Source organism: Watersipora subatra, chromosome 11 (assembly GCF_963576615.1).
Source record: "Watersipora subatra chromosome 11, tzWatSuba1.1, whole genome shotgun sequence".
NCBI lineage: Eukaryota > Metazoa > Bryozoa > Gymnolaemata > Cheilostomatida > Watersiporidae > Watersipora > Watersipora subatra.
This window is the reverse complement of record NC_088718.1, coordinates 1,138,570-1,153,997: the sequence shown is the minus strand read 5'-3', so window position 1 is coordinate 1,153,997 and position 15,428 is coordinate 1,138,570. Positions and strand designations below refer to the sequence as shown.

General features: G+C 35.7%; 1 protein-coding gene across 1 annotated transcript in view; it reads right to left on the bottom strand.

Moving 5' to 3' along the window:
• Positions 1-15,428, bottom strand: part of LOC137408854 (trifunctional purine biosynthetic protein adenosine-3-like) — a 139,341-nt gene that overhangs the window by 9,939 nt on the left and 113,974 nt on the right. Inside the window, exons 10-16 of the mRNA XM_068095438.1 lie at positions 13,271-13,420; positions 11,977-12,075; positions 11,014-11,216; positions 8,884-9,025; positions 8,454-8,534; positions 7,841-7,971; positions 3,876-3,993 (exon numbers count right to left, since the gene is read on the bottom strand). Coding sequence (XP_067951539.1) covers positions 3,876-3,993; positions 7,841-7,971; positions 8,454-8,534; positions 8,884-9,025; positions 11,014-11,216; positions 11,977-12,075; positions 13,271-13,420 — 924 coding nt within the window. The remainder of the gene's footprint in view (positions 1-3,875; positions 3,994-7,840; positions 7,972-8,453; positions 8,535-8,883; positions 9,026-11,013; positions 11,217-11,976; positions 12,076-13,270; positions 13,421-15,428) is intronic.

The window sequence follows — 15,428 nt, the reverse complement described above, 5'->3', positions numbered from 1 at the left end:
TGTAATAATATATATTGTTACACAACATATATATTGTTACATAAACAAAACAAACTAGGTACAATGTTATTATATAACAAATTCAGTATCTAATTGTCCAGTAATAAATATTTAGGAACAGCATAGAGTAACCTAAGTGCCTGATATCATGTAACATAAGAGTAGATACACTACCAACCTTACCACCCTTTGAGAAGCCACGGCTATAGCTTTATTATGTTAGCTTTATTTCGGCAATTTTAGACCCGCATTTTGACAAGTGACACCTTTGTCGATATGAAAGATCTAGGCATGACCTAATTTGAGATCCTCAGGCAAATTTTTCCATCAACGCAATTTACATGTAGATATGTGGGTAGCATTAGATTCTACCAACTTTTTACAAATCCACTTCATCGCAACTTTACTAAGCACATTGTACATGTACAAATCTAAATCATTCCTCAGCCCTAAAGACCGGACTTTTTAGTTCAAATGAAACCAGACAACATGACACAAGTACCGACAGCAATGCAACCTTAAAGGTTGACTTGCAACAAAATTCACATTACAGTTATTTGATATGAAAAGATTCACCATGTCTTACTCTGTTGTGTTGTAGGTGCAAAATATGTGGAAATGAGATTACAAGCTCTTAAAAGCTCAAAAACAAAAAGCCGCAGTAGATTGGAATCTCTTTATTTCTCTGACGTAGTCATGAAATTTATGTATCGTCTTGTCACGTGAATTGAAAGGCCAATAAAAAGCGCAATATAAATTATCGTAGCACTAGATTATGACAAACACTTTTGGTTTTACCGAAGACCACGTATCAAATATAGATGCTCGCTACTTTACAGTTTCGGTTTGGCCTACTCGGCAAGTCGTAATCTGATCATGTGACTCAACATTTCACAAATAATTTTTGCAGCACTTTTCAATTATCACAAGTGACCAACAGGCTCATCTTGATTATCAGAATATGATATGTACTCCTTCAAGCTAAGGCTAAAAAATTAAACGAATTTTCACGGTAAGTTATAAGATATTACTGCTAAAAGTGACAGCATTACAATGACGATAAAACAGATGCGTAAGAACAATAGACATGGTTTTATTGAATGCGTGAAGTATATTTGTGAAAATATTTCGACGAATAAAGTTGCATGAAAGTGTAAACAGAAACCATCTCACACAGCTACGTCACATTTGAGCCGTTTTGGAAAGAAAGTCCAAACTATGGCAGTCTCGTGTGGCTGCGATTAACTGTTCGTTTTTGAGCTTTTAAGAGCTTGTAATCACATTTCCACATATTTTGCACCTACAACACAACAGAGTAAGACATGGTGAATCTTTTCATATCAAATAACTGTAATGCGAATTTTGTTGTAAGTCAACCTTAAAAGATTAGGGAAAGGAAGTAATTATACATGCAAACATGATTTTCAATACACCTGTTATTAATTGTCATACTGGGTGTTGACCAGTACAACTGGGTAGTCGTTTCAAAGCGAAAGAGGAAAATTACTTTTCAAGTAACTCTTGGTTATTTTCTCAATATTGGAAAAACGAGATAGAATTGTAATAGCAACTTTACATTTTACAAATGACTGAATGCTGAAGCCTGGATATAACTTATTTGAACTTGAATAAAATAATTGAAATTAAAACTATTTACGAATAAAAAATTGACACATACAGTTTAACGTCTATTTGAATGCCATGGCGCTCTGTTTCCAACCCTTCCCACAGTGGCGTTTTATTAGAGGAGGCATTCAAATAAAGGGTGGCGCTGTATTTTCTCATCAAAATTTGGGGAAAATATATTTACCATAACCATTTCATAGGCGAAGCGATACTAATGTTGTCTATATATTCGCCTGCACTCTCCTTCAGCCAGCGCAAAATAAATGCTTTAGATAGAGGTTTTACATCCCTAACCGATGATTGGTTATTTCACTAGCAGCTATAAGTACATCTTCACTTTTTCTAAAGAATGATTTTGCTACTCAACTAACTGGTGCACTCCGGGGCTACGATGTTCCTGTTTTACAGTTTTATTCGCCTTACGATGTGGAACACAATTTTTTCGTTCCCTCAAACCCATTTTTTTACCATACGACATTAACAAAAATGTCTCTCTAAATACAAATTTTGCGGTCGGTGTGCTGAACACCGGAAGAATGAAGATGCTGATTTGCTATTTGCTGAATTCCCTCCCACAACGCCCGAAAGAGATATGATGCTTGCTCTCCCTGTTTAGCATTTTCTGTTTTAAATTGGAGTGAAAGTGAAACCGAAAACATTTAATAAGACGATCTTAAGACGATAACAAAATTAAAGTTTAGTTTTGTAAAATACTTGTGAAAACTCGGCTTCAACTTTTTAAAGTTGACAAGCCGCACGCCACGACTTTCTGACATTGTGCAATTCATTTGCTTGTTGCATGGCAACCACTAACACTAACTAAATAATTTTTTTTAGCTTTGTTCTGCACAAATTTTCCTACAAGATACAACCTAATTAAAATCTTATATCGCCAAATAGAATCGTTCTATACTTTTACAAGATCTGTAATCAAAATCAGTAATTAAAAACGAAGGCAAAACAATGTCAGAGCCAGGTATCCGGTTTAATTTGTCATATTGCTATGAAATAAGAAAGATAATAAATATGAATTTTGTTACGTGAAATCTTTAGAAGTGTCTGATTCTGCTTCAACTAATCAAGTGTTTTAGCAAAACTTGTGATCAACCGATCAGACTGGCAAGTTACCCAGTTATACAACTATAGTTTTTTACAGACGCTTTTGGTTTTGAAAGTTTCTCAGTAAGCGTTACGACCGAAAACAATTTTTTTTCGAAATAGCTCAGAAATAGTCCAAGTCAACGCTTTTATATTGTACAAACTTTCAATGAACTTTCCCACTTTAAACTTCAAACAATACAAAAGTGCGTTGATCACACAACTTCTACAATCCTCATAACTCCTCCTGGTGCTTGATGGAAACATGCCTTCTGTAGTGCAAAGTAATACACTATTATGATTACAAGGTTTCAGTGCTCCCTATGATATGATGTACACAGCTAACATGGGAGGTTACAAAACACGTTTAACACTATTTCCTTGTTCTTATAGCCAATAATTTCATGTATTTTAGGGGCGATTTAGAAATTATTTCTCTGAACCATTTTTTCCAATTCTATGGATGGATGAATTTAGTAAAGCTGACCAACTTATATATCATTAGAAAGGAGATCTTGTGCTGAATAAGATGCAATTTTTAGTCGTAACATATACCAATTACTTTTCAAGTTATGAAAGATTATGTAAATGTCAAATTTTGAAAATCTTTTGAGAATTAATTCTGACTCTAAAAAGTTAATAGTGTGTGTTTAGTAAGCTAAATTCATTTCAAGTAAAATCAAAGTTTATGTTATGCAGTTGTCTAGAGCTTTCTACGGTACGTACTGCACATAATAATGTTATATTTTATTGCAGATCATAACCACTAAATACAGTAAAGTTACTGTAGGTAGTTATAGTTAACATACTATTTTGTTACTAATTTTCAATATGTACAGTACTTGTATGAAATTTTGATGTTTTCACAAAGGATATTTGCATTAGATATATAATATGAATTTCTATACCGCTCTATACAACATTTTCGCCCTACGATGCCAACACGAGAAAGAATTAATGTTGTATCGCGGGGCGCACTGTACATGTAAACTTGCTTAACAGTGACTGCCACTCAACAACATAGTCAGATTATCTGGTACATAGCAATTACAAGAAGATAATTTATAATAACATATATGCTGGTCTATTTAACATTTGCTACAAAAGGCAATCATCAGGACCAAAGGCTAAACTAAAGGTAATAGACCTACCACTGAGAAGTCTCATGAACCCAGCAAGGCAAATGAGTTCAACCTGGGCTTCCTCGAGCGCTGCAGTGATTTGGTCATCAAATGCTTCTCTGGTAGAAAAACCTTCATGGGAAATAACCTGTGTAGCATAAAACAAAATAGGCAAATTTGAGCACATATAGATACATACATATGTGTATATGCATGTATTTATTAGTTTCAGAAACATTAGTTCGAAGTGAATAATAGAGAGAAGCCCACAATATGCTCTGCAGAATGATATACAATAACTGTATCACTGTATCATCAATAAGTGCGTTGTAGTTGTATAGTCATGTGGTTTTATACAATAAAACCACATGACTATACATACAACCGCAAGTGAGCAGCCATACCAATACATGACAAAGTAAAGCCATGACCATAAGTATGTGATCATAAAAATAACTATGATATTTGAGTACCTATCCATATAAGTATGTCGCATACTTGCCGTTTAAACTTTGAAAAATCACACATAATAGTAAAGTTACTACAATACTGGTCAGTTTACCGAGGTTAAACAAATAGTTATAAGTTTAACTGAGAAACTTGTAGTTATCAGTACTTTTTCAGAGAAGATAACTACTAATATCACAATTCTCTCTCTCGAGTGTATTGTAGCTGGTGCTGTCTGCAGAACTTTGCTGGTCTTAGTAAGGAAGTTGTCCAACTAACACAACAATGGTAAATAGCTATATCATCTGAAACCTTTATAATTAATTTATTGTTTGCAGTGTTTATGCTATTTATCAACGTGTGGTGGAGGTGCCTTCCCCACTAAACCCCCCCAACCCCCCCCCCCCCCCCCGCTACAGCCAATTAATGTAGAGTGTGCTGCACCAGCTAATGCTATCAGTCAACTAGTTACAGACAAGGCCAGGCCTAGTACACCGTATTCATATTAATGAGTGGATAACAAACCTAACTCTACTATCATCATAGTAAACGGCGTAAACGAGTATCTTATAATCTTATATTAGAAAATGGACCAGCGGTGCCATATACAGTCAAACATGGATAACTCGTCCACGGATAGCTCGAACACATGGTTAATTCGAACATTTCCTTTGGTCCGTTCCCACGTAATGATAAATTGCTATAGATAACTCGAACTCAACACTGTTAATTCGAACTGTTTTTTTGCCCAACGGCTACCGAAACGGTTGTTATCGCTTTAGAAAATCACTTTATTCAAAGCCATAGAGGTAAACTTCATCTTTTCGTAATTCATAAGCGTCGTTATTACCACCATCGGCAAAATATTTTTGTCAACGACTTTTCTAAAAGTTTGGTGAAATTTGATTTATACTGCGATACGATGAATAGCACGGGCTAGCCGGGGCACGCGTGCAAGGATTTTCGCCACGCACATACAAAACAAAAATCGCATGTTGTTTTTGTTTTGTATGTGCGTGGCGAAAATCCTTGAGTGCGTGGCGTAACCCAGCTAGCCCGTGATGAATAGTTTTCCGACGTTGATTCCATGTTGAATCAACGTCGGAATGTTGAATGTTTAAATCGTCTTAAAAATTCTTGTAATTAAACGTATACGTTGTCTGAGCTACAAAAAACTATTCATCGTTTGACCTAAACACAGAATACGTGTGTACATTCAATAAGTATCTATTAAAAAAGCGTGAGTGATATAGAATGTACCGTAAAACCTCGTAAAACTTCTAATTGAACTGCCTCGGAGTGTTGCTCTTAACGAATCCCAGGTAAAGTAAGGTAAGCTGCATAAACTTCAAGAAAAAACGGCAAAATTGATCGTGGGTAAAACCCCAAAAGAAAAAAATGTCTTTTCTTTTGAGCATTTCAACAACGATCAAGTTTTGCCAATGTCAATCTGAAAAACGTCCTGGCAATAACATCACCTCAAACAACAAACCAATTTCAAGTGATAGAAAAATCTCTATACTTTTTCATGAAAACGTTTTAAACTTTACATTAGAAGCATTTAATTTGAAACAAGCCATTTGTGCTTTTGATTTATATTATAGTTTGTATATGTACATGTATCTACTAATAAATAAGTAAATATATGGACTTGTGACAGTGCTCTGATAACTTGAACGCTCTGATAATTCGAACACTTTTGCTCGGTCCCTTGAAGTTCGAGTTATCCATGTTTGACTGTATATTGGAAAATTGACCAGCTAGGCCACAAACCGTAAAACCCGTATTTGAACGCCTCGTTTATTCTAACCCCACGTTTGGTTGAGCCCCCCGCTATGAGAGAAGAGTTGAAAAAGAGAGTACTACGGCATTTAAATAAAGCTTTTACAATATAACTAGCGAAATTCCCGGCGTTGCACAGGTATTAAAAATCAGCTTATGAACAATGAGAAGTAATGTAGTTGCCTGCCACATTGCCAATGGATAATTTCAGTAAGCTCACTAACAAAAGCCAACTACTTGCTCTCACTATTGAGCACCCATAAAATTATGCTACCGCTCTCCATGACGTTAATAGCGGGGGGGGGGGGGCTATAGTGCAGAATGTGTCACACAAGAGTTGCAATGAAAGTGGTAAACACAAATACTGACAGCAATGCGATCTTAGATGACATATATACTCATGCTATGTATGTCAGCATAGCTGTGAGTCATACAGTTGCTAGTGAGAACACCTCTCACCTTCCTGCTAACTGGTCAATGCAATAGTCTAATAGCAGAGCTACTTGAAACTGAAAGAAGATAACTAGTAACTAGTAAATGAAGATAGAGAAAACCAACAAGTCTAGGTAGTTAACAGGACTTGAACAGTTGAACAGACAAGCCTGTATATAGCTATTGTAGTTGTTGCTATGCTATATAGCTATTGTAGTTGTTGCTATGCTATATAGCTATTGTAGTTGTTGCGATGCTATATAGCTATTGTAGTTGTTGCTATGCTATATAGTTATTGTAGTTGTTGCTATGCTAAATAGCTATTGTAGTTGTTGCTATGCTATATAGCTGTTGTAGTTGTTGCTATGCTATATAGTTATTGTAATTGTTGCTATGCTATATAGCTATTGTATTTGTTGCTATGCTATATAGCTATTGTAGTTGTTGCTATGTTATATAGCTATTGTAGTTGTTGCTATGCTATATAGCTATTGTAGTTGTTGCTATGATATATAGCTACTGTAATTGTTGCTATGTTATATAGCTATTGTAGTTGTAGCTATGCTATATAGCTATTGAAGTTGTTGCTATGCTATAAAGCTATTGTAGTTGTTGCTATGCTATATAGCTATTTTAGTTGTTGCTATGCTAAGGTATGAAGCTGATTAATCACAAATAGAATCCAGACATTTTTTCTTTTTATTGACGATGTACTCAAAATGGTCAGGAAAAGACAACTTCAATATACACTACTTTATAGCCATGTGAATAATATAAATTTTTTTAATCTTGCTTAGTTAAAAACCAGACGAGGTCATAAATAAAGACAAAAAAAAGGAATGTTTCGAAATTACCGTAAAACCACTAATTGAACACGACCTGTATCTGGGGTTTTACGGTATGCTAAAATGTAGAAGAATAGAATTTTGGTAGCAACTGTTAGAAAATTGTATTCAGGTTATGTTTATCTGATTAGTATTTATGCAGTAAGTAAAATGGAAATCTGCCACCCAGGTAGTGTTCCCCTTCCATTTACTGTATTACAAACTCAGAAGAATATATAGGATTAACTTTGTTATTTGAAAAATTATATCATCCTTGAATATTTCGATATAAGACTATATAAACATGAAAATAAAGAAATGCCTGAAGAGGAGCAGGCACAGTCAAAAAATTGATGCGCAGTTCAATGTCTATAATAAACTTTGAGTACATATATATTACATGTATTCAAGGAGCGAGTCGGTGAAGTCGATGTATAATTATGAGACCAAAGAAATGGTACAGAATTGGTACTTTTAGTTCAAAGTAAGGTCTGCAGTCGGAGCACCAACCTTGTTAGGGATGCCGGCAGCATCAGCTCTCTCCAAACCCTTAACACCACCTTTGTTGGAAATTACCATGTCTATTCTTATCTTTGAGTCTTTAGAATTTGAGGAATCTATAAGTGCCTGCAGGTTGGTTCCTGGAAACAGATAAACAAGGAGTGTTTGCGTATTTATATAGACAGGACATTTACCTGTATGACTAACTGTTATTAGAGGGGAGTCACCTGTATGACTAACTGTTATTAGAGGGGAGTTACCTGTATAACTAACTGTTATTAGAGGGGAGTTACCTGTATAACTCACTGTTATTAGAGGGGAGTTACCTGTATGACTAACTGCTATTAGAAGGGAGTTAGCTGTATAACTAACTGTTATTAGAGGGAGTTACCTGTATAAATAACTGTTATTAGAGGGGAGTCACCTGTATAACAAACTGTTATTAGAGGGGAGTCACCTGTATAACTAACTGTTATTAGAGGGGAGTTACCTGTATGACTAACTGTTATTAGAGGGGAGTCACCTGTATGACTAACTGTTATTAGAGGGGAGTCACCTGTATAACTAACTGTTATTAGAGGGGAGTCACCTGTATAACTGATTGCTATTAGAGACGAGTTACCTGTTCCAGAGATAAGCACTGCGACTCTTATTTGTCGAGTCACTCGGGTTGTGTGGCGGTTTATCTCTACTTGACCTTCACCTATGAGTCATAAGGATAGTAAACAGTTTCTTTGGTTTTAAATCAACAACAAAAACATGAAAAAAGCAAGTGAAGCTGACCTATCAAGAGAAGACAACATTTTGAAATTATAAATCTCTATAAAATTTGGAATCTTGCAAGGAAACAAGGAACATTTCAAATTTTCATGCATGGAAGTAGCGAATGAAGAGCTGCCAGAGTAAGTGAGTAAATCCAACTTAACTGAATTCCAAGAATAATCACTCATGCTATGCTTCTACAGTCTCAAAATCAGGTGACGCGCTTGCGAGTTCAACACTTCAGTGTTGCCCATAATCAATAGAAACATGGCAGCTCAGCCTGGACTAACCTGCCAATCTGGTGGTCACACAACCAACCACTTGTCCACCTGTCGCAGCGCAAACAGCGTCACTCTTTGATTGGTCAGCTAATAGCACCATACCGAGCCCGCAGTTGAATGTATGATACATTTCCTCATCAGAGAGCTTGCCCTAAAGAGGAGGAATAATCAATATTATAATAAAAGCCATGGTCGGTGGTTGAGAAAAGAATTGCAGAGTACAGGATTCGTACTCATGTCTTTCAGCATAGCAGGCTGATACTCAAACAACTGCACCAATCGATCATCCACATACATTCCAAAATAATTGTACAAATAGTTATTACGCCTGTGAATCTCTCAGGACGCACTAGACTGCCAGGGTACGAATATACGCTGTACAAACCAACAAACACCAACGGAATCCTTAGTTTATGATTGATTGAGTACACAACTACTGAAGAGATGCACCAGATATATACAGAAAAATAGGCTTTAAAAGAGCAAGCAGGGCTGCTCATAGCTGACATCCAATAATTTGCATGTGTTTTTTTGTTGTTGTACGACGATAGTAGAGCTAAAAAGAGTAGATCAAGTCACCACTGAGCTACTCCATTCTAATAAACCAAGTAAATTTGATTTCATTGGAATGGAATGAATGGTATTCATTCATCTGTACTCAATATTGATAACTAAAGAAGCCTGAGAAATGTACAATAACTATGGGAGTAGACAACTACGTATGGCAGATGATGTGAGCAATCCCTTGAAGATGACGTGTGATGTCTGCTTAGCGTACAGCAAGTAGAGGCTGTGTGTGTTTTAAGGCTATATTCTTGCCTTCTACACTTTGCCACTGCAGTACTTAGACGATATTCATGTTTGAGTACAGTGGCAAAGGAACCTTGACGACTGGAGGCGTGCAGTTGCTGAAAGCAATCTACAGTACATGTAAGGTTCGACATTACTCCTTTCACCACCAATGACTTTTCTCTTGAATTGAATCCCGAACTGTTGTTTGCGGGTCAAGTATAAGGTGACAGCTAATAGACATGCAGTAATACATCATGACTAACTCTCACTGAACAAAAATAAACTTGTTTCTCAAACATTAACGATTGCTCTGCCATGTTGAATGACCCTCTTCCTACACAATTAACTATTTAATTGACACCAAATTGGCGACACTCCTGGGCCATAAACAGGTCTAAATAGCACCATGTTTCATTCATGAGACATGGAAAGACAACTCCTATACCATAGAAAAACTACAGTGGAACTTCTACTTAGGCAAAACTCTACATTTGACATTTTGAAGTTACGAAATGCCTTTTAGAAAAAATTTTGCTTCAATTTACAGAAGATATTTCTAGATAAGACAAGCCAAAAGCCCTTTTTTATTTTTGCCCTTTCGTTTCGTGCCTTGGTCCATTTTCTTCCAGTGGGTTCAGCGTTACTCACTCGGTTTTATTTGATTGTGAAGTAAATAAACAGCGAAGGTTCCCTTTTCAATCATTGTATAATTTGGAGTCCTTATCACATACAGGGCAGAACATGATTTCTTTCTGGTAATTCATGCTCTGTGCTTCCAGTAGGATGGCATACAGTTTTTTCAGCTCGTGCCGATGTAAATCAATCTTTCTACTTACTTTCTAAAAAACCTTTTAGTCTGAAGAAAACCAAACCAAAATAAGAATATAACAACCACCTCTTCTGACACCGTTTACCCACTTCCCTCAGTTTTCAGCCTTGTGTAGTCTGGCCAGCAAACGTAAAACAATAAACATACCACTCCTAGTTTTTATTCATTATTTTTGTGTTCTTTCTTCCATATGTACTTTTTGTATATAAAAGGTACTAATATAATTCTACCATGGATTTGTTATTTAAACTACAGGTTCTAACATTACATGTATTTATAATTAACACAAATGTTATATCCGAGTCTTGTGGTTTGCAACAGAATGTATGGATCGGATTAGGGCAGTTATATGGTGAAATTGATTTCTACTTATGAAATGGTTTCCGGAACAAACTCATTTCGTGAGTTCTACTTAATGTCAATAATATTAATGCGAAAAGTTCTTGAGTTCTAGCAGAGCCCTACATATCTACATATTATACATGTAAGTAGCAAGGTAGCTCGGAAAGAAGGCATACCAATGACTGGAGCCAGTTAAAGACAGGAGGAGATGTCCATGAACTGCTTGTCAACTGCACTTTTACATCTGATGGCAAAATCCTGGAGATGTTCTCAAGCAGCCCACCACCCGTAATGTGTGAGACTGCTTTGACGTGTCCTGAGGCTAGTGTTTTAAGGACTTGGTCTACATATATCTTGGTTGGGGTAAGTAGTGTTTCTCCTGTAAGAATACAAGGATAGATTTCTCGCGGCTGCCTAAACTATCAGCATGGGTTCATGAGGACATCTACTAAGTTACTAACCATCATATTCTCCATAAAAACCAAAACCTTTTTTCTGGCAAAAGCTATTAGGATTTCAAGTGTTGATTTTGGAAAACAGTAAAACAAGATTAAGGCCAGTTGTCACAGATATAATACCTCCATATTTTCATAACATTTTGAGAAAATTATTGTAAATTCATAGCCATGGTATTAAAACATCAATAAAACTACCAATTAGTTATGGAGAAAAGAGAACACAAAAATAATAGAATAGAAAGTTGTGAGGCACAACAAATAAAAAAGCAATGTTAATATAAAAATTTGTAATATAAAATAAATAATAAAAAATCTAAAACAATATGAAAAAAGTAAAATTGAGTAAAGAAAGAGAGAAAACATGAGAGAAAACAATAATAAAAAACAAAACTAATATTAAAACTATTAATTATATTATTATTAACATGATATCAAAATAAAAGTGACAAAGTGAAAATAAAGAAATAGAAAAGTTGAAAAGGTAATTAATAGGAAAACAGAAGGACCACAAAAGCAAATGTAAATTTACAAAAGGGTAAAGTGACAGACGTAAAATGGAAGCATTTGAAGGAATAGTTTGAAGAGAAGACAACTCTAAAAAAGTAAATCATGTAAGCGCTGATGGAACTACATGACAATAAACAAAGAGTCGGTGTTGAAGAGTTTGTGTTAAACACTTACCAATAGTGAGACTGCCATCAAATGGGCATTGGTCAGAGTATTTGTACCTGCTGTCTGCTATAATTCTTCTCACAAGACTAAAGCCATTGCTATGCAGCCCTGTGAGTGATAAAATGTCATTGCAACGGTTCATTACAGAGGAATCACAATTTTCCGTGGCCACGAATTTAAAAACAGCTGAAAACTATAATTATTATAAAGGCCAATACAAATAATAGATGGTGAACTTTACATGTTTAAAAAACTGATCATTGCTGCACAATCAGTACAACAAATTATAAAACTTTGCTCAGCTTCATTCAATACTCACTTGATATGACAAGCAAATGTCAAGAAACAAGTAAGGAATTGTTTGCTCACTGCAACACGTCTAGTGACTTGCCTTGCCTGTTCATGAGAGTATTATTGACCAGTAATCATGCAGTTCTACTAGCATCAGCTTCGCTAATAGCTGCCATTATGAAATTACTCCTTCAATATTCAATGCGACTAACAAAACGTTATGAAGCAGCCCTACAGGATGACAGGAAAACATTACTCCTGACCTAACTTTTCCACTCAAAGAACCATTTGGAAACGTTTTCCACAGGAAAGAACGAAGTGGGAGCCACAAACCCCTTTCATATTTCAAATTAAAAAATAAATAAATACCACATGTAAATTTTTTGTTTAGCTTTTAATATTTTATACAATGTTCACATCATAAAACGTAAAGTTAGGGCATGTATAATGATTTAATTGCTGAGAAAACAAAATTACACTTTTGCAAAGAACAATAAAATAATTTCGGTGGTTTTATAGGCACATAAATTGTTATGAAGTGTACTACCTGTATTAGTGTTGTTGTTGCTGGTCAGTAGTGTCGTTGACGATATTGCAGACCTAAGTAGCTGGCCAGCCTTACTAGATTTTCAATTGTTTGATTAACCCAGTTCGTTGACATAATATCAGGAGGAAATCTCGTAGTGATTTGACCTTTCGCAGCGAATCATCTAGTACGTTTTTTCGGTATTTTTATGTTACAGTCACGTGATGATCATGTGATAAGGTAATAATAATACAACATAATGTAAATAACAATGCCTAACAAGCGACAAGGTTTGATTTATTACCATACTTAGCATTTTTAAAATTATATCAAAATCTAGTGATAAAATTTCTATATTTTTATGAATTACTTGGCATATGATAATAAAAGGAGAAAATTCCAAAGTAAGAGGGTGCCGCAAAGAGGAGATGAAAGAGCCGCAGCGAGGGGATAAAAGAGCCGCAGGTTGCCGACCTCTGAACTAACCTGAAGAAGCTAGTCCTATTACAACATCTCCAAATTTAATCTTGTTAATGCAGGGGAGATAACTGCTCCTCTCAACCGCACCAACTGCGAATCCAGCCAAATCAAACTTGCCAGCCGGATACATGTCAGGCATTTCTGCCGTCTCTCCTCCTGCAGCAGAGATTCAGAACATCAGTATTTATAATAAGAGAATAAAAATGCAGAGCCTGTCATACACGGTTCTGCAAAATTGGAAGTCCTGTAGCTGGAGTGAAAACGCACCATTAAACATGTATGTTTTACTGACATGTTGAGCAGGTGCTTTTGTTAAGCTCCTCAATTACGGGCAGGCTACATTATTACAGGTTTTAATTAAAATAATTATTCAAGCTATAAACATATTATTACAATGAACAATTTTTAATACTTGAGAAAGAAAAGTCATAGCTACTAGCTAAAATAAGAAATCTAAAAACTTGAAAATTAAAAAAAACCTTTGAAAGATACGCATCAAAGCTAAGCTAGTTTAAAATTCCCCCAGTCATAGAAATTAGGTTACAAGGAATTAAATGTCACCTCTTTTAAATCTGAACCTACTTATTTCTAGTTTACACCACCGAATGTGCGGGGCAGCCTTTAAAATAAAAAAGCATTATAGTTAATAAATAGTGTACAATCCAGTTTTATACAAAATTAAACTTTTGTATTAAATTTTGATAGAATTTAATATACTATGAGAGCTCGAGATGCAGATGCCCCAACATATGAGAAACTTGAGATATGAGCCGGGATTTGAGCGAGGCTTGCCTTGAAATACAAGGCAAATTTGAGATACGAAACCATAGATATACACTATGTTTCCATGGTGCGCAGTGGTTTTCAGCAAATTAGCCAGATAAGAGAAATTGTATAAATCGAATCGCCTGATGGAGAAATAGAAGCGATCATGGATGCCGAACGTCAGAAACGGTCTTTTTGTGATTCTGTCGTCATTATACTTTTATTTACAATACACATTCCCAAGGTTTTACAAACCTTAACACACTTTTTACAAAGTAATATATTTTTAATAAGTATTTTAAGTAATATATTATTTAAACGTTAATTTAGGATTTGCCACCTATTTTTCGAAAAGTGTTGGCATCGATAACAAAGTCCAGAAAAGTAATCACCTCATCATCCTCGTGAATACAGACCATAATTAAATTTAGGTGAAAGAAGATCGGAAGAATAAAAAAACAAGATTAGCAGGACAACCTTTGTACTAGTTTATGGCCCGCGAAGAATCCGTCTCCACGGCATGAGGGCTATGCGCAGCCACTGCGCAGTCGCTGTTTCCTTGCTGCGAATTTGCACTGGCTTCGCAATGATCAGTGCGCAGTGATTTCAGTGCGAAGACGCCGTTTCCATGATTCGGAGATAGCGCAACTCCGAAGCACTGCGCATCATGGAAACATAGTGATAGTAAACCCTAGATTGGCTAATAGCTATCATTACAATGGAGCAAAAGTGAGGCCTATAATTGGCTGTTGTTCTCACGACGTTATGTCGCAGTGATGTGCATCATTGCAACAAAGCCTTCAGCTGAGAAATGAGTTGAGTAGCGAAAGCATGCTTGTCCAACTAGTTTTCAAGTCATAAACGTTACAATAAGACCAAATTCTTGGTGAAATGTCAACAGAAGAGACTACAACACCCCAAGTATACAAATTGTATACCCACAATGTATACCCACAATACAAATTTTAAATACTTGGTAAACCTAACCTTTGCAGGTGTACTATATCATTGGTTCACGTTGTAAGAAACTAATGGAAACAAACCAACTACCAACTCTACTGAACTTACTTGTCTTATCATGGTCTCATAACAACGAATATACCTTTCTATGATTATTCTGAATTGAAAGTGAAGTGAATGAATGCTCAGGACTATCAAAAGAAAGAGTGTCTAGACTGATTACAACAACACATATTACAAACTTGTCTCTCAGCTGATAAGGTTGTAATCTAGCTTGGCATGATTGATTGAATGCCTTTTTTGTCTTGTTCCAAGTAATGTAATGATATTCATTCTACTACATGTATGTATTGTTAATGTTTAGGCTAAGAAAAAGTCAAGCCGCAGTTGGTGCTGTGCCTATAAATGTTCAAGCAATCTTGTGAAATGCCCAGATCTG